Source organism: Bos mutus, chromosome 15 (genome assembly GCF_027580195.1).
Source record: "Bos mutus isolate GX-2022 chromosome 15, NWIPB_WYAK_1.1, whole genome shotgun sequence".
Lineage (NCBI taxonomy): Eukaryota > Metazoa > Chordata > Mammalia > Artiodactyla > Bovidae > Bos > Bos mutus.
Window position 1 is genome coordinate 35,509,399 of NC_091631.1, and position 22,421 is coordinate 35,531,819.

Here is a 22,421-nt window from a genome sequence, read left to right on the forward strand (position 1 = left end):
TAACACAGGATCCCAGGAAAGGGAAGTTTTCATTTGGGGACCAGGGTATATGGTTGCCAGAGGATGGGGAGTGGACAGTTTAGCTCCCACTTCTGGTTGGGGGGTACTGGGGGTTGTCCCTTCCCCTTCAGCTTTTCTCCGTAAAGCCCACCTGGAACTCCCTTGCCCCACAACAGCACACACTAGAGCCCCCACGTCCTGCTCTAGGGCCCTCCTCCCTGCCAAGAACTGAGGGAGGGCCTTGTTTTACTCCCAAGCTGAGGGGAGGGTCCCCCAGGTCTGTAGTCATGTGATCAATGCAGAGTAACCTCCCCGGAAACATTCATAAGTTTAATCCACGCCAGTAATAAAATCGCATTACATTTCTCATAAAATAAATGTTCCCATTTATATACAGAAGACAGACTGTACAGGCCCAGCCTGGCCCCAGGAGGGGTCACACACAGACGGGCAGCGGCGGAGGGAGGGCCATCCCTCCCATCGAGGACGGAGGAGTTCTCATCGGCAGGAGAGCGGCTGGCCGGCCAGGCGGGTGGGCAGGCAGGTGGATGGACAGACAGACGGGCCTGGAGGCCAGGTGCTGGGCGTTACTGAACGTGGGAGTCAAAGGTGCCATTAAGCTGCCCCTCCTCATAGTCCATCTGACACAAGATCATGTTGTTCTTCAGGAAGAATTTGTCTCCCACACAAAATCTGGAAAATCCAAGCAGGAGAGAGAGGCCATGGTGGGGTCCCAGTGGATGATAGGAGCTCCAGACAGGACGCCACCCGGCCCAGGAGGAGGACATATGGGCAATGAGGTCCTGGGGAGTCTGAGCTTTCCAGAGAGGATCCCAGAAAGTCCCAAGCAAACCCAACCAGTCACCCTGGGTCAGCTCAGCCCTTGGCCAGGCCCACAGCCCAAGCCACAGGCTTCCACGACCAGGTCCCTCGTGGGGTGGGGGCAGGGGTGGGCTTTGTGGGAAGGAGTAGAAATGATGCCCAAGAGAGGGAGAAAGAGAGATGGACAAAGAGATAGGAAAGGACCAAGCGAGGAGAGGGAAGGAGAGAGGCAGAGATGGAGACAGAAGAAGGGATAAAATGGCTGACTTTTCCAACCCTCTGTTCCCCACCCCACCTTAAGGAGATGGCTCAGTGAAGGACACTCGTCTTCTAAACAGAATCTGTGGGTTTCCGGGAAGAGGTGACCCTGTCCCACCATCTTCCCTCTAACCTAAAGAAGGCCCTGCCCCTCCCAGTCCTCCTCAAGCACTGGAGGATTCAGCCCTTCCCCCAAAGATGTCCCCGGGGGTCGGGGGTCGGAGGCCTTGAGTGGGACCCCAGGGTCACAGGCCTGGTCCCAGCCAATCCCGCTTCAACCACCAGGTGGCGCTGCAACTTCACTGAGCCCCCCTGGCAGTGGGTCTGGGCATAGCCCCACACAAACCAGTGTTCCCTGCAGGTCCCCCTGCACCTCAACCTCTGGGAGCATTTGTATGAGCTCTTTCCTAACTTTGGGGGTCCTGAGCAAAGGGCCTTTTGGGGGTTGGCCCCTATTCAGGGCTGAAGGGCTCTGGTTCCTTAGGTCCCCAGGGTCTCCCACAGGGCGGGGCGGGGCACAGAGTAGGGGCCAAAAGACCAGAAAGAAGGCTGGGCTGGAACCAGAATCACAGGAATGAGTGACAGTTCCCCAGGGGTATTTCACTGGCCAGGTCTGGGAACCCCTTCTCACTAGAACGTCCATGCGTGTATCTGCATGTAGCACACAGGGCACAGGACACACACAGGGCTCTTGTGCACATACATTTAAAACACACGTACACAGGCATACTCACCCATCACACGCACACAGCACACACAGACCCGCCTTGTACACAGACATTTAAAAATACAATCATGGACACAACACACAATGTATGCACAGCTCATGCATGGCCCTGTCCATTACGCTTGCACAGAGATGAACTCCACACATGAGTACACATGCGACAGTATTAGAGCACACACATTTGGCTAGAGGGCTCAGGCATACATAAAACACACACATGCATGTACATACTTACAACATGCAACAGAACCCGCGCTTGCATGCACGCCTCTATGGCACTCCTGGTCTGTGCAGCAGGTGTCAGCTAGGGTCTGCTGAGTGTGTTGGGTCTGGTACAGACCAGCACTCACCTCTGGTTGCAGAGCTGGCAGGCGAAGCAGTCGAGGTGATATACGTTGTCCCGGGCCCGCATCACCATCTCAAAGGCTGGAATCAGCTTGCTGCAAGCGGCGCAGTTTCCTGTGGTGCCGAAGAGCCTGCAGAGGGAAGGGTGCAGAGGGCTCAGGGGCCTGTGGGGGGCTGTGGGGGGTAGGGGAGTTGCCTCGACTTGGGGGCCCACCTGCCCTCTACCCCTGTAGTTCAGCAGGTGGGCTCGGGCCAGAAGGAAGACGCACAGATGACAGTGTCTAACTTCTGCTAAGAGAGCAGGCTTCAGAGAAACTGACACAGCACTCAGAAAGGAGCCTGTGGGGATTTGGGAGTTGGTTGATATGCCTGTCCCCTGGCTTCGCTGACAATGAGGGCTCCCACTGGGTCTCTCAAGCACCTGGGGATACCAGAACAGTAGGCTGGGCCCTGAGCAAGGATTCCAGGCTTACACAAGCTCAAACTTAGACACAGTCTGTCAGTCATGGGCTGTGTGTCCTTAAGCAAGTCATTGAGTTTCTCTGAGCCTGATTTATTTCAACTGTAAAATGGGAACTGAAACATAGCCTTCACAGGCTTGTTGTGAAAACTGTAACCTCTTAGCCACAGCTCCTTTAGTGAATGCCTACATAGCATTTGCTATATGCCAGGTGCTAATCTAGGGGCTCTTCAAAGACCAAGTCATTAAATCCTGACAATAACACTATGGGGTGGTCTTTTGCTGCTACTGACTCATGGTGGGACTTGCCTAACTCCCTTGAGCCTCAGTTTACCCTTCTTTAAAATGGGGATGCTGGGCTAGATGATCCTGTTTAAAGATGCTTCTAAAACTGGACTGATGCCAAAAGGAAGTTTCAAGGACATCTGGCACAATGCCTCTTTGGGGCAGGCACCCCTCCTCTTGGCTGCTGATTGCAAAGCTCTAAGGACAGGGAACTCACTCCCTCCCCATGCAGGCCTGCCCTTGACTGGACATTCCAGGGGTATGTGCCAGCCAGGCTCCTCCTCGCTTCCCTTCTGCACAATGGCAGAGTGAGCCCCAAGTGAGGCAAGGGACCAAGAGGCAGGCGGGACGCCCTCTAATCCCTGATTTGTCCAGCTCAAGCTCAGGCGCCTGCAGATGAGCGTAGCTCCATTATTCATCAGCCTGAGTTGCCTGGTGGCTCAGATTAAGGCAGACAAAGGCTGGGCCACAACATCTGCCCGCCAAGGGGGGCCTTTCCGGCCACCAGTCCAATGAGAAGTCACTGCAGAGGGGCAGGTTCTGGACAGCCATTCTCTGGGACTGAGCAACTCAAGGAAGCCCCACAGGCCCCCTGGCCTACTGGCCCAGGTGGCCTCAGAGTCATTCCTGGGCCTCTGCCAGAGCTCAGGAAAATATCTTCAGGCTCCAATAGCTGGCAGGGCCCAGGGTGATTGTGGATGCATTGACCTTATAGATGAGCCCCTCCTGCACTGTGGCCACTCCTGGCCAGGTCAGCTGGTCTGCCATCTCCCCTCAGCCTGGTTGGGTTAGCCCCCAGGTGATGTCCTAAACCTCCAGACTTGGAGGCCGCTTCCAGGTTGCCAAGGGGCGAGTCCCAATGCCTAACCCCTCCTCTTGGCCTCAGCATCTCTCCTCCAGCTCCAGTCTGAGTCACACATCTTGGTTTACCGCACCACTTAAAAAAAAACAAAAACAAAATAAAACCTCCTGCAAAGGCAGAAGGTGTAGGCAGGTAAATCTTAGGCTCTTTGGGTAAGTAGGGGAGCCTCTGCTGATAATCGCACCCTCCCCTGCAACAAGCCCAGTCCTGAGTAGAGAGAGCCCCAAGAAACCCTGGGCACGACCTACTAATTAATGCGATGGGCCTTCCTTCCCCGCAAGGCCCGGCCACCACCCAGCAGCCTGCATGGGAGCCAAATGCAGATACTGGGTCTAAGCCAAGGCCCCTGCTTGGTGGCCTCCTTCCAGCCTTGCTGATGTCATAGATGGCCTAAGGGAGGGTTAACTGGGGGAGGCAGCCCCAGGGAATAGGATGCAGGTTGTAGGGGAGGGGTGGGTTGGAACTCTGAAGAATGCAAGGTGGGGAAGTGTTGGTATTTTCACTGTCTACAGAAGAGTAAACTGAGGCTGGGGAAAGAGGCACAGAACAAGTTTAAACCCAGGTTTTTAAGCTCCAACATCAGTGGCTCTTCCAGGGTCTGGTTACCTACCAGACTCTGCAGGCATGGGGGTGTCTAATCCCAGGGCCCACCTGGAAGATGGGGAGCTGGGCCCTGGGGAGATTGAGGAGGAAACCAGCAGGCCAGGGGGGCCCAGGGAAGTTGGAACTCCCCTACTTGCTCCTGGAAGCTCCTTCACCGCATCCCTTCCTCGATTCCAGGGACAGGGTGGGTCAGAAGCGCCTGGCAAAGGCAGAGGCAGAACCACGTTGGTGGCCTTGGGAGGCTCCTCTTGGATGCCCGATGGTTAGAGACAGGCCCGCCCTGGACAAGTGCTGGGCACTGAGTCCCAGGGGCAGGGCAGGGGCCGGGATGTGCGTAGACTGGGTATGGGGGCTGAAGCAGGGCAGAGCAGTGCCAGCCGTGGAGAAGAGGGCTCTCGGGCTGGCAGGGCCGGGGTGCGTGCGGGGCGGGGGAGGCTGCCCACCTCAGGTAGTCACGCCGGCACAGGATGAGGTTGGCCTTGGTGTAGAGCGTGGAGCCCACCTCGCCCAGGCGGCAGTCACAGCAGGCGCACTTGAGGCAGTCCTCGTGCCAGTACTGGTCTAGCGCCTTCAGCAGGTAGCGGTCCTTGATCTTGCGGTTGCAGCCCGCACAGCCCTTCTGCTTCCCTTTGGGCTGGACGGAGAGCATCGGCACACCTGTGGATGGACAGACAGATGGACATGGTGGGCGCTGTGGCTCAGGACATGTCCCTCTGCTTCTTTCTGCTGCCCCGTCCCAGGATCCTTCCCTGTCTCCTTGGCAACCACCTCTCCTGGCCTTGGGTCCCACGCTGTGGGGCTGCAAGGCACAGCCTCCTCCCCTGGCCCATGAAGGTCCCTCCAGAAGCTGCAGGAGCCCCAAGTCTGCTCAGCCACAGGCATACAACCAGCCCCAGGGCCCAGCCCCCCCGAGTCACCCCTCTCCATCCAGCCACTGTCCCCTGTGCTGTGTGACCCACCGTACACCCGAGGCCTCCTCGGGAAGCCCCATCTCATCAGCTCTTCCAGCAGCCCTGAGAAGCTCGTCATGGGCTTGGGTTCCACTAGGACTCCTAGATTTGTTTGCCACCTCAGGACGTCCTCACACTGCAGTGTGCTTTTCATTTTAACTGGACACATCAGATTAAAGCCTCTTGGTTGTGGGGGTGTCAAGAAGAAAGTGGGGTGCTCCTGTGATACTCCTGGGGGCACAGGAGTTCTGGAGCTCCTGGCTGGTGTTGGGGAGACAGCCGGCGCTGGCCTTGTTGGTGGCCTCCCTAGGAATGTTTCTGCATGTGTGCCTGCTCAGTTGCTAAGTCGTGTCCAACTCTGTGATCCTGTGGACTGTAGCCCGCCGGGTTCCTCTGTCCATGGGATTCTCCAGGCAAGAATACTGGAGTGGGTTGCCATTTTCTGTTCCAGTGGAACTTCCTGACCCAGGGATCAAACCTGTGTCTCCTGCATCTCCTGAATTGGCAGGCTGATTCCTGCTGGGCCACCTGGGCAGCCCCCAGGAATGTTTCTAGCTGGATTCAAACTTCCTACCTGCCCTAGCCTGAGGAAGGGGAGTTTCAGTGCCTCTGCATCCTTACTCGTCCTACCAAAGTAAGAATCTTGGAGACTCTGGCCAGCTCCCAGGGTCCATATGAACTTCCCGGCATACAAGAAGATGGTGAGTACAGAGGACAGGAATCTCAGCATGGCCTTGCCTGGAGGAGGGGCAGACCACCCAGCAGCAAGCAAGTGCACTCACACGCAACCCACGTACACTGGTACCGCATGCAGTGGGCTTGTATGTGCACAGAGGCATGGCTCCTAGGGCCCCAGCCATGAGGCCGCAGGGAGGGGAGGTTGAGAAGGAGGTGGGGGCAGATGTCCCCAGGGGACCTGGGCATCCATGCGGGGCCCTGAGGCTCGGGTGTGGTGAAATCCAGGCTTGGATGGAAATGCGGGGAGTCTCAGAGATAGGCTGGACAGCGGGGTTGCCTGTGACACCTGTCTAAGAGCCCCTCACAGCGGTGGTGGGGGTAGGGGGTGTTCCTTCCCTGACTAGAGCACTGCTGGGCTGAGGGGTCGCCTCTGGAGGGAAAAGCCCACTTCTTCCTGCCCCCTCGGTTTTCCAACAAGCCCCTGAAGGCTCCCTCTTCCTGGGCCCATCTTCTCCAAAGGACCTGCGTACTCTCCAGGCTCTGGGTTCAGTTCCAGTTCCAGGGCACCCCTCCTCTCGGCCCTCCCCCTCACTGCACCCCCCCCCCCCGCCCCGGCCACCAACCATTCCCTTCCTTCCTCCAAAGGTGACCCTTCCTCATGCTTCAGGAGAGAAGTAGCTTCCAAAGGACTTCAGTCTCAGAGTCCACAGAGGTCCAGTCAGACGGGCCCCCGGAGTTCTTACAGGCAAATGCTCTCATTCCACAGGTGGGGAAACTGAGACCCAGATAGGTCAAACGGCTCACGTAAGCCCCGCATCAAGTTGGCCCCAGGGGTCCTGCGTCCCTCCTGTGCTCTTCTCGCCCCGCTGCCTCCTCTGGGAGAGGGGGCAGCCCTGGAGAACCCAGGATCAGCTAGACAGGCGAGGGCAGTGTGGAGGCCGACCAGGCTTCCTGTGCTGGGCTCCTCCCTCCCCCAGTCCCCGCAGGGCCCATCTGTTAGCTGGGAAGTCCGTTGCCTCATTTCCTTAATGCAGCTCTAAAGGTTAATTGGTCTGAGAGAGTGATGGGGCTCAGGTTGGCTGCGTCCTCAGGCCTGCCTGCGTCTCCGCTGACAGGGGCCAGCCCGGTCACAGAACTCTGAGGAGCCCAGAGAGGCTGGCTGGGAAGCAGACACGTCCGTGAGCTAAGGGGGGCCCAGGGGGCCCTTCCAAGGCCTGGCCTACAGGGAGCAAGTGCGGGAGGGATTCAAAGAGCTGGGCGTGGGAAGGTCTGGGGGCTCCCGGGGGCAAAACTGTCCCTGGGGCCTGTGGAGGGAGAGCCAGCCAGCATAGCTATGCATATAAATTCCAGCTTGGAAAACCCCAGGCGAAGTCTCTATCCAGTCTCCCTAAGGCTGATTTCCCCTTCGTTCCCCTGGGCTGGCAGCAGGCCTGGCTCCCTTCCCAGACATGCTGGGCCCTCCTGGGGCTCTACACTTGTGCTTTCACTGCTGTGGGGTTTGGGGGTGGCTGGAACTTCCTTACTCAGGGGATATATCTGGCCCACTAAATTATACCCCCAAATGAAGGGGGATCCCAGCACTAGGAGTGTCTGTCCTGTTCCATATTCCATCTGGCTTGACTCCTGGAGAGGCTAAGCCTGCAGTGCTATAGACCACATGGTAGCTGGTAATTCTATCGATGCTGGGACGGGGCACCTAGAGGACCCAGGGAGGTTATGGGGAGTGAACCCACATGCTGCCCCAGGTCCCCAGCCTGGCATAAGGTGGGGGCTCTGGAAGGCCTGAACACCCCACTCCAGGCAGGCTGCTTATCTGGACACTGCTTTCTGGGCCCTGGAGAACTCTAAAGAAGACATGTAGCTCCTGTTAGTGTCTGACGTCCACTGAGACACGGAACATTAGGGTCAGCCTGGCCGAGGAGGTCCCAGAGCATCTGGGGACTTTGCGCTTTCTTTGCCTAGAAAGTCTGAGGTCCTGGGAGAAGTCTGACTCACCCCTCCCTTCTTTAGGAAGCACTCACGCTATTTGCTCTCCCTGGGCTGGTCCAGGAGACTTGAAAACACCCCTGGCAAGGTGAAAGGGCTTTAAGGAGAACATCTATGGTCCCTTTTTCCCCAGATGGAGCAAGATGCTCCCCAGAGGGTCCAGGCTGTTCATCCCTGTCCTGCCTCCCCAGCCCCCTTCCAGCCTGCCAGTCGGCCCTGCAGACACCTCTCCTCTCCCTCCTTCCCTCCCCTGCCCGGCTCTGGGAGCTGAGCCTCAGGCCATGCACTTTCCATTAAGGAGATAGCATCCTTTTGCTGAAGTCCATTTGGGATCCATTTTAGTGTTATCTAAAAATCAAATCTACATGGTAATCCTTTTAATGTACTCCTGACTTTAGAAAAAAACAGCTTTGCGCTCCTTCAGGAAAGGTTTTAAAGCATTACCCAGTAATTACTACTCACCCATGAAAACACTGATATTTTACAATGGATGGTGTTTGCCCCTGCGTGTGCGTGCAGGCTCACGCTCAGACACACACACACACACACATACACATGGGACCCAATAAAATAAACTAATTCACTCAGCTCGAGTGTTCCCCTAAATCTTGGGGTGTGCAGGGAGGTATTTGACGGGAGATGAGCCCAACCCTTACCCTATCCCTACGCTGGTCAGGCTGAATCCCTGGGCGGGCCGATGCAGGAAGAAGGCTGGCTCCCAGTCTGACTCATTCGGCTGCCAGACACTAACCCTCAGCTCTTTAATCTGGGGAAAAGCCAGACAGTCCGGGTGACCAGAAGGGACTGCCAGAGGTCATTCAGCTCTTCCCACACCCCACAGAGTGGTCTGCCAGGCCACACCCAAGTCCTCAGCAACTCTTGCCACCTACCCCCGGCCAGCCTGCCCCTCAGATCAGACTTTTCCAAAGTGCCAAGGCCACCGGCTCCTGGGCCCACCCATGCCTCTAGTTTGGAGAGCAGGCTAAGCCCAGCTGTGGAGCACTCTCTCCGCTCCTAGTGATCTCAAGGGCCGGTCCGCCTCCCCAGAATGGCATCCCCATTCAGCCCCGGGTCACTCCACATTATGCTCTGTGGCTCCCCTGCTGGAAGCCACTGTGGCCACCACCCAGAACTCCACCTGGTATTTGAGGCCCCCCCACTGCCTGGCTCTGCTGGTTCCGCTCCCTGCAGAATTCAGGAATAACATTCCCTTTCCATCCTGCAAATGGAGTTCGTCTGCTTCTGGCCCAGAGCCTTCCTTTCACTATTGCTCCAGGAAGAACAATGCCTGGTCCTGCCCACCCCACTCTTTCCCAAACGTCAGAGTCAGCAGTGGAGCTGAGGCTAAGAGCCTAGACCCTGAACTGAGAAAGCCTACTTTCCAGTCTGGGAACTGTCCTAAGTCACTGGAGGGCCTGGTGCAAATCCCTTTACCTTTCCAACTGTCATCTGTGAAATGGGGCCATACCAGTTTCCTTCCACCAGGTTGTGGTGAGGACTGAATAAGGTTCTTCATAGGAAGCCCCAGCCCAGAGTCTGGCCACTGGCTGCGACTGACAAATAGGAGCCTATTGTCAACATGCACCCTGGGAAGTCTTCCCTGTTCTGACACTTGTTTTCTTGCTCTTTAACTTTTTATTTTGTCAACACTTCAAACTTCCAGGTTTTGCAAGAACAGAAAGAATTCCTGTATGTTCTTTACACCAAACCTCTAAATATGAACTTTTTAAACCATATTTACTTTATCCTTCCCTGTTTATCTATGCAGCTACCTCCTTCCCTCCTTCCTTTCCTATAATTCTTTTCCTGACTCAGGGGAGAGTTGGTTTCAGTAATGAAGCCCCTGCACCCCTTAAAACTTTGGTGTGATTTCCTAATAGAAAGGACAGTCTCTCACGTGACTCCAGTACAACGATCAAAGCCAGAAAATTACCACTGATCTAATACTATTATCCATCCATTCAGATTTCATCAGTTCCCCCAATAATATCTTTTACAGGAAAATAAAAGTCTGGATCATGCATTTCATTCAGTCGTTAAGTTCAGTCTACTTGAATCTGAAAGAATTCCTAAGCCCTTCTTTGTGTTTCAAGACACTAACATCTTTGAAGAGTACAGGCCAGTTATTACGGAGTTTCCTTCAATTTGGTTTTATCTGACACCTTTGACTATATGACCTTAACTGCTCTGCGGTTCTTTGTTATAAAACGAATATGAGAATAGCACTCCTAGAGCTTCGGTGAGGAATCCAGGAGCTAATCCACGTGAAGTGCTCTGGACTAACCGAACCTGGCAGTCCAGAGCTAGCCCTGATTAGTGTCAGCCCATTCAGCACGTGGGGAAGAATGACATTAGTCACAGCTCCATCTCAGGGCCCTGCAACCCGTGATGGACACATTTTGAGGAGGATCACTTGATTTGAACGTGCCACCATGGTTAAAGTCATACAGGCGCTGACTAGAGTTGAGCCTTACCCAAAGGATTGTCTAGTGGCCACTGCAAACGTGTATAGGAGGAGGTCAGCCGCATCCATCTGACAGGCAGCTTCAGGGACCAGTCGGGAGCAGATGGGGGCTGTGGCAGCTCAAGGGGTGACAGCTCAGGGCAGGTCCCGCTGGCTGCCCTGGGAGGCCTGGGACACAGGCAGGTGTGGGCTTGGGATTTCTCGTCATCGCCCCATATGCCTCGGTACTGTTTCAAAACCACGTTCACACAGCACAACACAGCTGCGCAGCACAGAGCTAGGTCTCCCTTTCTCACCCGAGGGGCCAGCAGGGAGCCAGGGCTGGACTCTCCTGGGGGCTAAGGGTATTCTGGAGGGAGATATCTATGATTGAATACTTAGCAGTGCTCGCCTCCCAACTGCCTTATGGGACGGTACCCTGATTATTTTCATTTTATTATTTTTCACACACCACGTGGACCCCATTCCTGTCCACTGTTGACACCTTTGCCTCCCTTGAACTTGTCCTCGGCTCTGTTGGTGGTGTGGGGCACCCGCTCCTGCAGCAGACCGACGGAGCGGGGGCTTCATGGACCAGCACCCATCTGGTCTCCTGTGCAAGCCCTGGTCTTGATCCTGGATAAGTCATTGCGTCTCTCAAGGCCTGTTGGTCTCCCCACCTGTGCGGTGGGAATGACTCTAGCATGTACTTCCAGGATGTCCTCAGGCACATGTAGGATAACACCTGGCATTAAATGCACCTCTCCTCACAGAAACTAGCAAATGCCTGTGAAGATGAAAGCAATTTTCATTTTAACAATGGGAAAACTGAGGCACTGGAAAGGTTGTGACTTGTCGTAGGTCATACAGAGCTGGGATTTGAAGCCCAGCAGCCTGTCTTCAGGATTCATCTGCTCTGATGTCGGGCTGGGCATGGCTCACCTAGAGCTGCTAGCAGACCCAGGAGGCAGACATCACAGAGGTCAGGAGACACAGAAGGTACGCAGATGCAGGTCACACCTGCAAACATACATAGCTGTACACAGACTTCCACATGCACATGTAATCGCACACTTGCAAACTAGGTCCATAAGAGGCTGGGCCACATCTGCTTACTCTCCCCAGAACGTTATTCCAGGCTCTGGCACAGTGCGAGCATTAGTAGGTGCTCAGTAAATCACATGAAAAGACATACCCCTGCATCCAAGCACATGCACGCACGGGTGTCACGTAAATATACACACATACGCTCGAGTGGTCATATGATCATTGACTGTCTTTTTACAAAACAACATATCAGGACTTCCCAGGTGGCGCAGTGGATAAGAATCCACCTGCCAGTGCAGAGGACATGGGTTCAATCCCTGGACTAGGAAGATTCCATGCTGTGGAGCAACTACGCCCGTGTGCCACAACTACTAAACTCCGCATGCCCCAGGGCCCGCAAGAGTAGCCCCACACTCCACAACTACAGAAAGCCCTCGTGCACCAATGAAGACCCAGCGCAGCCACAGATAAATAAAATTATATTAAAAAAAAACCCACAACATATCCAAAAAGTGGACTGTAGCTCAAAATCAAGCTCTGATTTGAACAAAACCCACAAGTAAGAAGCCTAGTGCTCGGTTCTCAATACCACATTCCCCAGGAAATGGAGGTGAACGAGCCCTGAGGTTTTGCCCACACGGACCCATGTGAAGCGGCTGACATTATCCAGAAGAGATCAGTCTACAATCATCATACCCACGTCAGCTGCCAGAGGCTAGGGTCTGGGTCCCTGCCACCTGCAAGGTGCCTGTACCCAGCAGCGTCCGCACCTGGACCTGGAACTGCAACGTAGGATCCCAAACACAGCCAGCCAGCGGCCCCTCCTCAGCATCAATCCCGTTTAATAAGGAAATTTGAAAGTGTAATCTAATTCTGCAGAATCTCTTTAAATCTCGTTTTCTCAGAAGTAACTTCATTTCACACGGACACATCCAGCCTTGTGCGAAGGCCTCCATTTCACACCAGTTTTATCTCCACAATTTCTCGTCTGACTGCACTCCTATCCGAGGGCCTTGCCATGCGCCAGGCGAGGCCTGAACTAATAGCATTTCCTACTCATTTGGACTCAAAAGCCAATGAGAACAACTGTTGAAGCACGCGGCTACAGCCACCTAGAGCACGCTCATCACCACCTCTGTGTGCACACCCCCTTACAGGCAGGCGGCTGCGCACTGGGTTCGATGAGGGAGGGATGTGGGGCTCCCGTGACCTCCAACTCCCCGTGGTGGGGGCTCAGCTCCTGGGATGCCAGACAGTGCAGTGGGGGGACTGGCCCCTTTGACTCTGGAGGAGAGGAAGGCCATGTAGACCCTGACAGTGGTCCACACAGAGAGACGGACTCAGCTGACTCCATCACTCCCCAGCCCAGGCTCAATATATTCACCTGCTAAATGAGGACAGCCTACTTTAAAGGATTATTTAGAGTATCAAATTAGATAATGGACATGAAATGCTTATAACAACATTTAACAAAGTAGCTTTAAAAAAGTCAGCTAAGAAAACTTACGTACATCTGACGACCCAACAATTCTCTTCCTAAGTATGCACCCAAAGAGTGAGAGTTTATGTCTACCAAAAGAGACGCACAAGGATGTTCCCAGCAGTTCTCAATAGCTCCAAACTGGAGACTGCACAGATGTCCATCAACAGTAAAATGGATACTAAATTATGCTATGATTATACAATGGAATAGTACACAACCATGACAAGGAATGGATCACCAGTATACACAACAACATGGATGAATCAGACAGTATAATGTGGCACAAAAGAAGCGAGACAGAAAGGCACACTGCGTAACTCTATTTGTATGAACTTCCCAAACAGAAAGCTGACCCATGGTGATCAACGTCAGAATGATGGCGTGTATCATCACCTGTCAGGACACGTGAGGAAGCCTGCTGAGGGCCTGAAAATGTCCTTTATCTTGATCCTGGTGGTGTGTGAATGGGGGCACACATATGGAAAACGTCACTGAACAGCTGAGACTTGGGCCTTTTACTGCATATACATTATACCTGAGCAACAACAAAAAACTAAGAAGGCCCCTCAGTTGGGACTTTATATGTCTTTTCATAAAACCCACCATTTACCCACCATTCACTACCTCTGTTGTCTCAGTGAATCCTCATTTTTACCCCGAGGCACTATATGATTAACTCACTCAACAGGCCCAGAGAGGTTCAGGCTGTTACCCAAGGTCAAACAGCTGGAAGGTGGGAGGGCAAGGATAGGAGCCCCAGCCTGCCAGATTCCCAGGATCAAGTTCTCACCCCTGCACACACCCCATGGCCTCCCTGAACAGCCCAGGTGAAGAAGGCTTGCTGGAGCAGCTTCTGGGTTCTCCTGTGCAGCCTGAACAGGGGTAACTCTACGGTGGGACTCTGGGGGCAAGCTTAGAGCAGGGTCTGGACTAAGAGCAGGAGGAGTGACGGGCAGGGCACTGTGCCCAGGCTCTGGCGTGTCACAGGCTTCTCAGGCGTTGGTCCTTCAGAAGCTGTGGCTGCTATAGGGTCTAGACAGGGCTTCTGGCCGGGCCAGCAAGGGGATGTGGACTGGAATCTAAGGACAGAGATGATTCAGTGGCTGGAAAGGGAGCAGAAAGGCTGTGTGGAGGCAGGGATGAGATGTTTGCCCTGCGGCCTTAAGAAAGACAAAGAAGCTTCACTGGGGAGGGCTGAACTGTGAGAGGACAGACAGCTGGCGGCTCCGGACCCAGAGCTACAATGGTTGGGGGAGCCTCAGTCAATAGCCAGGAGCTTCGTGTGAATGAGAGGATTGGGGAAGCGGGGCCTGGAGAGGGGCCTAGGTAAGAAATTTAAAGGGGTCCAGCAACACTTGCCTTCTCTAAAGTGCCAAGTGCCTCTGGGTCTCCACAGTCCACCACAGTAGAGGCTGAAGGAAAGCACTGTCCAGTCCTGTCCCAAACATCTGCAGCCACGGTGGGTGCGTTTGACCTCATGATAACACTCCACAATGAATGCCTACTACAGCCAAATGCTTTAGACTCCTTAACGCTCATCCTGCTCATGACCCCAAGGTCAGGGAAATCACAATCCTGCCCAAGGCGACCTGTGAGCGGCGGAGCAGGGCTTTGGACACAGGCTGCTGGCCAGGAAGTGCCCCACCCCGTCCCTGCTCTTTCCAGAGGCAGTATCACATCATTTTTTTCCTAAGCAACAGGGAAAGTGAACTTCTGCTTGGACCCGATCTGGGCCTGGCCAAAAGAAGGCGGCTCTGAAACACCCCCTGCAGGGACACACCAGGGCAGGATGGGCCCCTGGTCCCCAGGGTCCCCCAAGGGAGCCATTTTCTGTGCCGGAATCCGAAAGCAGCTGGCACTTCTGCAGTGGGTTCTGGTGGAGGCAAATCTCCTGAGGTATGGTGCATCTGGAAGCCTGAGCCCACGGGGACCTTCCAGCGGAGGGAGATAACACCACATGGGTCCTCGCTACTGAGGGAAGCCGGACCCAGCATAGCCTGCTGTCAGGCAACAGCTTTAGGGAACCCAGTAGAGAACTTGAAGGGGAGCACCGAGAGACATGGGAGCGGCTGCAGAATCTAGGGGCACTTTGAAACATCAGAAGCTGCATGGGGAATGATGCCTAAGTTAACTGCGTACTTATCTGCAGTGCGTGCCCCTCCAGCATGGGTGAAGGCCTTCTCTTCTCATCTTTGGGAAGCTCCAGATACATCTAGGAAGCAACAGATCCAAAACAGGGCTCTAGGTCTCCTCCCTCAAACCTGTATCCTTACCCAGGCTTCCGTTCACAGTCCTAACACCATCATCCATCCTGGTGCTCGGGGTATAAACTCAGAGTCATCCTCAGATCTTCCATCATCCTCATTCCTCTCCCCTGCTTGGTCTGTATCCCATCTCACCTACTTTGTTCCACTTCCAGAACCACCACCATCTTTCACCACACTACTAGCTAAAGCCCCCCACCAGCTGCTGCTTCTGTTCGTATCTATAACCCAACTTCAAATAGCAGCTGGAGAAATCTTTCAGAACAAAGTAGGTCAGGTCTCTGCTCAGCTTGAAACCCTTCCTCAGCTTCCAGGGGGCTGGGAATATCACCCACACTTTTCATCAAACCCATGATATCCTTGTGTGGTCTGGTCTCTGCCCCTCCACCCCCAATGAGCTTTAGCCAGAGTCCAGCTCTCCCTCCTGCCTCAGGGCCTTTGTACCTGCTGTTTCTCCCTTGCCAGAACACCCTTCCCGCTTCTTTATGAGGTTGGTTGACTCCTTCTCATCTTTTGGCTTCAGCTTAAATGTTATCTGCTTAGAGAGGCCAGCCTTGATCTCTTGATTTTCTTATTTAAATGACTCCTTGGTCATTTCCTTCTGAGTTTTCACCACAATTTGTAATTGTTTTTACTTTTTAGTGATTTTACCTAAGAAAAATGTTTGGTCTCTTATCATAAGACTGTAAGTGCCATGAAGACCTGGGAGTTCTGTCTTATTCACCACTGTGTCTCCAGCACTGAACCCCACAGTGATCACTTTTTAACCATCAGTTCAGTTAATGAATGAAGAGACTGAACAGAATCTATGCAGATATTACTGACCAGAGTCTGCTAGGCCAAGTGGGCTGATGCAGATAGGCAGGCTCCCCAGAGATGGGTGTTTTCATCAGGCTTGGTGCTGAATCACACACCTGGAGCTATGTAGCTCAAAGAAACAAGCACAGATGCAACTGCAGCAGTGCCTGGCCTGCCACTCTCTGGAATTTGAATAGGCCCACCCCAGGGCTCTAGCTGAGAAATGACTGCTCTTGTGCAAACACTGGATTGGCCAAAAAAGTTCCTTCGGGTTTTCCCGTATAATCTTCCCGTATAATCTTAAGGAAAAATCGAACGAACTTTTTGGCCAACCCAATATAAACCCTCTACCTTTTAGATAAAGGGGCACCAATCCTGTCCTTCAGCCCTGCAGACCCATGAGGAATGAAGCCCCCTCCCCTCCTCAGTGCATCTGAAAGTGAAAGTATCAGTAGCTCAGTCATGTCTGACTCTTTGTGACCCCACGGACCTGGCTCCTCAGTCCATGGAATTCTTCAGGCAAGAATACTGGAATGGGTTGCCACTCCCTTCTCCAGGGGATCTTCCCCAACCCAGGGCTTGAACCTGGGTCTCCTGCATTGCAGGCCTCTTGAGTAAATACTCCCTCCCAACTCTTGTGCTGGGGTGGAGGCCTGGAGCTCAGGCATCTGTGTAATCTTGGCAGTTCAGTCTTTCCCTTTGTGTTTGCGGCCGGGGCACCCCTCCCCTGGCACACAATCCCACAGCTGCCCTCTCGAGGGTCCTTTGAGCTTAAAGATATAACCACTACTCCCTCCCTGCCTAGTCTGAACCTCTCGGGGGAAGCAGAAGGAAAAAGCCCCTGAAGTTTGCTACAGAAAACCCCCAGGTCCAAGCCTCTCTCTATCTGCAGCTCCCTCAAGCCCCATCCCATCCTGGTCTGTTGCAGCCAGCCCCCAGTCACTTGGCAGGATGCTGCTTGGAGCTGCATAATTGTGGGTACTAGCGGAGAAACGTCTGGAAGCTGAATTCCCCAGAAGGCAACTCAGCTGCTCCCTGGGCACCGGCAAAGCCCGCGTCACCCATCTAATGAAACAGGGCTCCCAAGGGGCCTGCAATCTCCACAGAGGAGGAGGAGGGCACGGACTCTCAGACGAGTCTCAATTTCACAGCATCAGAGACGCGAGCACCAACGCGCTGAACCAGAAAACGAGAGTCTGGCAGGAGCTGCAGGCACACCGTGAGCGCCAGGGGATCGGAGATTAGGGCCCTTCAAAATCAATTTTGAATTCAAACTTTTAAATGCGTTCTCTAGATGCCACGAGGGGACCCTCCAGGCAGGCTTGGCCTAGCCAGCTGCTGGGTCCTGCTTGCTTCCTGGAGCAGCCAGGGCCCATCTGCTAGCCCCCGGGCTGGGTGAGGGAGGAGAGGGTGAGGAGGCTGGGAGGGAGACCCCAGAAGTGGGAGAAGCCTCTTAGGTGCCAGTAGCCCCAGCACGGCTCCTGGGGTGCCTGGCTGAGGTGCTATCCTGGGGCCTTCTGTTGAGGCCTAGGGGGCTGCTCCTCCCTCCTTTGTAGACCTCAGTGAAAAGAACTGAAGGCAAGGCCCACGTGAGCCAGATCCCCACAAACCCCTAACCTGGTTGAGGAGGCTCGTGGGGTCCCAGTGGAGGAAGCTGCTAAGAACACGAGCAGTGGAGTCAGACAGGCAGGAATTTGTATCTCAGACATTTGTATCTCAGACCAGCCATGGGTTCCCAGGGAGAAGGTGTTGGTTCAGAAGTGAATTTCCCTTCCAGAAACCTGGTGGGAGGAAGCCTGCTGTGCGGGCCTGGGCGTGCAGGCCCTGGGAAGCAAGAGTAGTCTGAAGCCTCCCAGTGCAAAGGGAGAGTAAGCGTGACTAGGAAGCTGGACTGCTGGGAACGCCAGGGTGGAGGCAGGCTGCACTGAGGCATGGGGTCTGCAGCCAGGGAGCTGACAGTCACCCTGCCTGCCACCCGTCAGGCCGTGTGGGGCATGCTGAGCACCATCCTGGCCCTGCACTGGAAGGGGATGGGACTCAGGGGGCAGCGGGCCACAGCTGGAAACCAAGCAGAACAGACTGCTCCAGCCAAACTTAGGAGGAGGCCCCTGGGCCTGCAGGATAAGGGCCTTGGGGATACTTGCAGGCAGAGTAGGCTCCTAGGAGCCCCTGCTCTGCCTGGGGCCCTGCTCAGGCATATTCGTTCCTCCAAGCAGACGATCATCCCACCACTGATGCCTTCCAACTCTGGGTGGGGAAGCTGGTCCACGACAAGCCTGTCTGACCTCAGTGACTCACCGCCCCTGCCCCTCAGTTTTCCAAACCTGAGGCTAAGCCCTCAACTGGAAGCCACACTGAAAGAGACATAAACACGAGCGACTGTGAGCCACTCTTCCACTGAGAGGCACCGGGAGGGCAGCCCCCTTCTGGAATGAGCAGCCCTGCAGAAGAGCTGGGGTCACCAGACCACTTGCAGGCGAGGAGGCAGGAATGCCCCAACCCCTCCCACCCTCTGTCTTGGGAGTGGGCTGCCTGCTCTGTGAGGAAATTACAACATGGGCCTGGGTAATGCTCCTTTTAGTTACAGCATAAACTGCGGCAATAAAGCGTACCTGGGGAATGTTTAGAGAAAGCACTAATGATTTCTTCCCCAGTGGTTAATAAATTCACTTCCAGATCAATTTGTTCGCGATAGAGCCTGGCGAGCGGAACCCGCGCGGCGGGCACAGCCGACTGTGTCTTTTTCAGTATAAATGATTTATTACAATGATTAGCGGCACATAAACAATTTAAAATACAACGCTAATTAGTTTGGGGAAGAAAGGAGGGGAAAAGCCACCCTGCCTCTCTCCCCATTATGTTCTACTTCCCTAAGTGTGTACTTTTTAATTAAATCCAAATGTCACAATAAATTTAAAGTGTTTTATTACCATTCGGGCTAACTAAGGCAGTCATGCAAGCCCCCGTCTCAGGCATCATGGGCGAGGCTGGGGGTGAGGGCTGAGGGGGCAGCAGGGCCTATCTACAAGCTCTCCTGGAGACGGGAGGTTTTGGTGAGACCCCTGGAAACCCTTCCTGCTTTCTGGCAGCCCCAGGCTGGAGAACGCTGGCAAAGCCCACCTCCTCTCAGCTTCCTGGCCAGCCCAAGCGATGTCTCCTCCCCAACACCGGCTCTGAACAGCCCAGAATCCACCCATTTCTCCTCCCAGGTCCCACAGCACTCCGCACCCTCCCCAAGCCCTGCTCAAGTGTTCTAGCACCTGCCTCACGTCGTGCTTGGCATTTCCTATACATCTTACCACATTCTCTTTCCAGTGCTCTGAGTAGTAGTTACTGCTTCAGTTTAGTGGATGGGGAAATTGAGGCTCAGAGAGGTGGAGTAATTTATCCAAAATCACACAGCTAAAAAGCAGACTCTTGACACATCCTAGAGTAGCATTTTGCCTTAGAGCCCACGTCTTGCCACGTCTGGGGCCTGACTTTCCAGCACGCAGGATGGGGACGAGATCGTGATGGCTGCTCAGACAGGGATCTCCCTCGTATAACACCCTGCTGTGCCCAGAGACACAGGCGAGACGGGAGTTCAGGCCAGGGACCTGGACCCTGATGAGTCTGGGTTCAAGTTCAGGTTTTGCCATGAATCCACAATGTAAACTCAGTCAAGTCCTTCAGCCTCTCTGAGCTTCAGCATTCCCATCAGCAGAACTCGAGTAATAATACCCAAACTGCAGGGCCAAAGGAGCAAAGCAGCTAAAGCAAGAGGAGTGTTCTGCAATCCTGGACACGCTATGTAAGTAGTAATTACTAACAACAGCTCTTGAAGTGAGCAAAGAACCATAAGAAATCCCACTTCACTGATCAGAAAACTGAAGCCAGCAGTTGAAAAGGACTGACCCAAGGTCCTGCTGAACCTTGGGTGCCCAGAGGACCGGGCTGCAGGCAACCTCCTTTCCAAAAACTCAGACAGCCAAGGATGGTTTATCTTCTCAACATTCTTGTACTGTTTATTTAAAGTCAAAAACAAATATCCCTAAACATAGAATTACCATATGACTCAGCAATTCTACTCCTAAATATATATCCAAGAAAAATGAAAACATATGTCCACACAGAAACTTGTATATGAATGTTCATGGTAGCATAATTCACAATAGCTAAAAAGTAAAAACAATTGCAATGCCCATCAACTGATGTATGGATAAATAAAATGTGATATACACAGATAATGGAATATTATTTGGCACTGAAAAGAAATGAAGTATTGAGACATGCTACAACATGATGAACCTTGGAAACACTATGATAGGAAAGAAGTCAGCCACAAAGACCACAACTTGTCTGATTCCATTTGTATGAAATATCCAGAATAGGCAAATCCATAGAGACAGAAAGTAAATCAGTGGTTGCCAGAGAGGAGGGGAATGGGGAGTGACTGCTAATGGATATGGAGTTTCTTTTTCGGGTGATGAAAATGTTCTTGAATTAGATAATGGTGATGGCTGCATCACTCTAAATACACTGAAATGCACATTTTTAAAAGGTTAATTTTGTGGCATTCAAATTATTCTCTGTAAAGCTGTTATAAAGGAAAGCAAAACAAACAACAAAACAAATATTCCTTTGAGAACAAGAGAAAACAGTTCACAAAAGTAAATTCTGGGGTCAGGAGAGGGGTCCTGGGAGGTCTAACAGCCAGCCCTCAGCCGGGATCACCCTGTGTCATAACAGCTACTCCATAGGGAAGGGCTTCAGATCACCCTCCCCACCCCTACCGGCTCCCTCCTCAGTACTCCCATCCAGAAATCTGATTGTGCCCTCTCTTTCCAGCCCTGCTCCCTAGGCAGCATCACTCTCCTCTGACTCCCTGAGTGTGTCCACTCCTACACTTGCGTTTTGTCTCCCTAGAGCTCTCTGTTGAAATTTCTCCATCCTCTGAGGCTATCATCCCACCTACAAACAGCATACTCATGGAGGGGGGTCCCTTTTCCAGACCCTGAGCTTGTCCTACATCAGGTATCACAAGTTACAGCACAGGCACTATGACTAGGATCGGAGTGAGGTCCTCCAGGTCCCCAGCCAAGGTTCAGTAAGGAGTGCTACCCTATCTCAGGGCCTGAGTCTCCCCTAGGCGGGGTGTACAAGCTCAGATCCAGGCCACAAAGGCCAGGAAGGAAGGCGACTAGGCTGCCTTGGGGTCAAATGAAAACTGCTGGAGGGAGAGAGTACAGTGCCCAGGCCAGGGCAGCACCCTTTGTGGCTAATCTGAGAAGGTGACTCAAGAAGATGAAGCACGTGGTCAGCAGAGGGAGCCAGGCCCACTGTGGAAGGGTGCACCTAGCCGCCCCTGAATCTGGGGCCTGGACTGATGCTCTTGGGGTTTCTCTCTTCTTGGGGGAGGGAATCTGAAGCCTTTACCCTGGAAGGGAAGGCAGAGCATCTGGAAAGTGGGCCATAGGGAGAAGACTGCAGCCAGGGTGGAATGGTCTGGGTGGCTAGGCCCTGGGCAGCCAGGCAGGAGCTGTGCTGCACAGAGGCCCTGAGGGACAGCTCATTGCAGAGCCAGGGCCTTACGCTGGGCTCACCATGGAAGTGCCCTCAGACACAGGTTCTGATCTTCTCAGGCCAGTCATACTCTCATATAATCAGGAGGTGGGCCGTATTAGACATGGATAAGGGTAGAGGGACTTGGCTGTTTCCCAGAATCAGGAGTTTTTTTAAATTTTATTTTATTTGGCTGCACTTCATTGCTGCACTTGGGTTTTCTCTAGTTGTGGCAAGTGAAGGGCTACGCTCTAGTTGTGATGCACAGGCTTCTCACTGCGGTGGCTTCTCTTGTGCAGAGCACGGGCTCTAGGGAGCCCAGGCTCAGTAGGTGTGGAGCACGGGCTTGGCTGCCCTACGGCATGTGGGATCTTCCTGAATCAGTGATTGAACCCGTGTCCCCTGCATTAGCAGGTGAATTCTTAAGCACTAGATCACCAGGGAAGTCCAGGAGCTTTCATGGAAGCCAGTCTGAGAGAGGAAACAGGCCCAGAGCTGTGAAGGCCATGAAACACTTTACAGACGGATCAAATGAGATTCTGGGAGCCGGGACGTGGGTGGCTGGTTGGGCTGGACTTGCTGCTCCCCTGCCCTGGTGTGCTCCCCCTGCCTCAGGCCAAGGGCTTCAGCTCACTCCTTTGAAGCCTGGAAAGCCAGAAGCTTGGTCCAATCATGGAGCAGCCACAGAAGAGAGCACAGAGAGCAGGGAGCCTCAGGCCAGGCTGGGCAGGGTCAGCAGGAGCCTCCAGGACAAAAGTGGATAAGGACAGGCTTGCAGTTGAGGACTCTGTCTGCCTTCCCTGGGGCTCAACTCTGGAAACTCAAGCCTTGCTACTGGTAGTAGAAATGTTCTAGGCAAGATCTTGACC

General features: G+C 53.7%; 1 protein-coding gene across 1 annotated transcript in view; it reads right to left on the bottom strand.

Moving 5' to 3' along the window:
• Window positions 1-321: 321 nt before the first annotated feature.
• The window catches only part of LMO1 (LIM domain only 1), a 41,826-nt gene continuing 19,726 nt past the window's right edge, over window positions 322-22,421 (bottom strand). The window contains exons 2-4 of the mRNA XM_070383194.1: window positions 4,806-5,019; window positions 2,158-2,283; window positions 322-693 (exon numbers count right to left, since the gene is read on the bottom strand). Coding sequence (XP_070239295.1) covers window positions 588-693; window positions 2,158-2,283; window positions 4,806-5,019 — 446 coding nt within the window. The 3' untranslated portion in view covers window positions 322-587. The remainder of the gene's footprint in view (window positions 694-2,157; window positions 2,284-4,805; window positions 5,020-22,421) is intronic.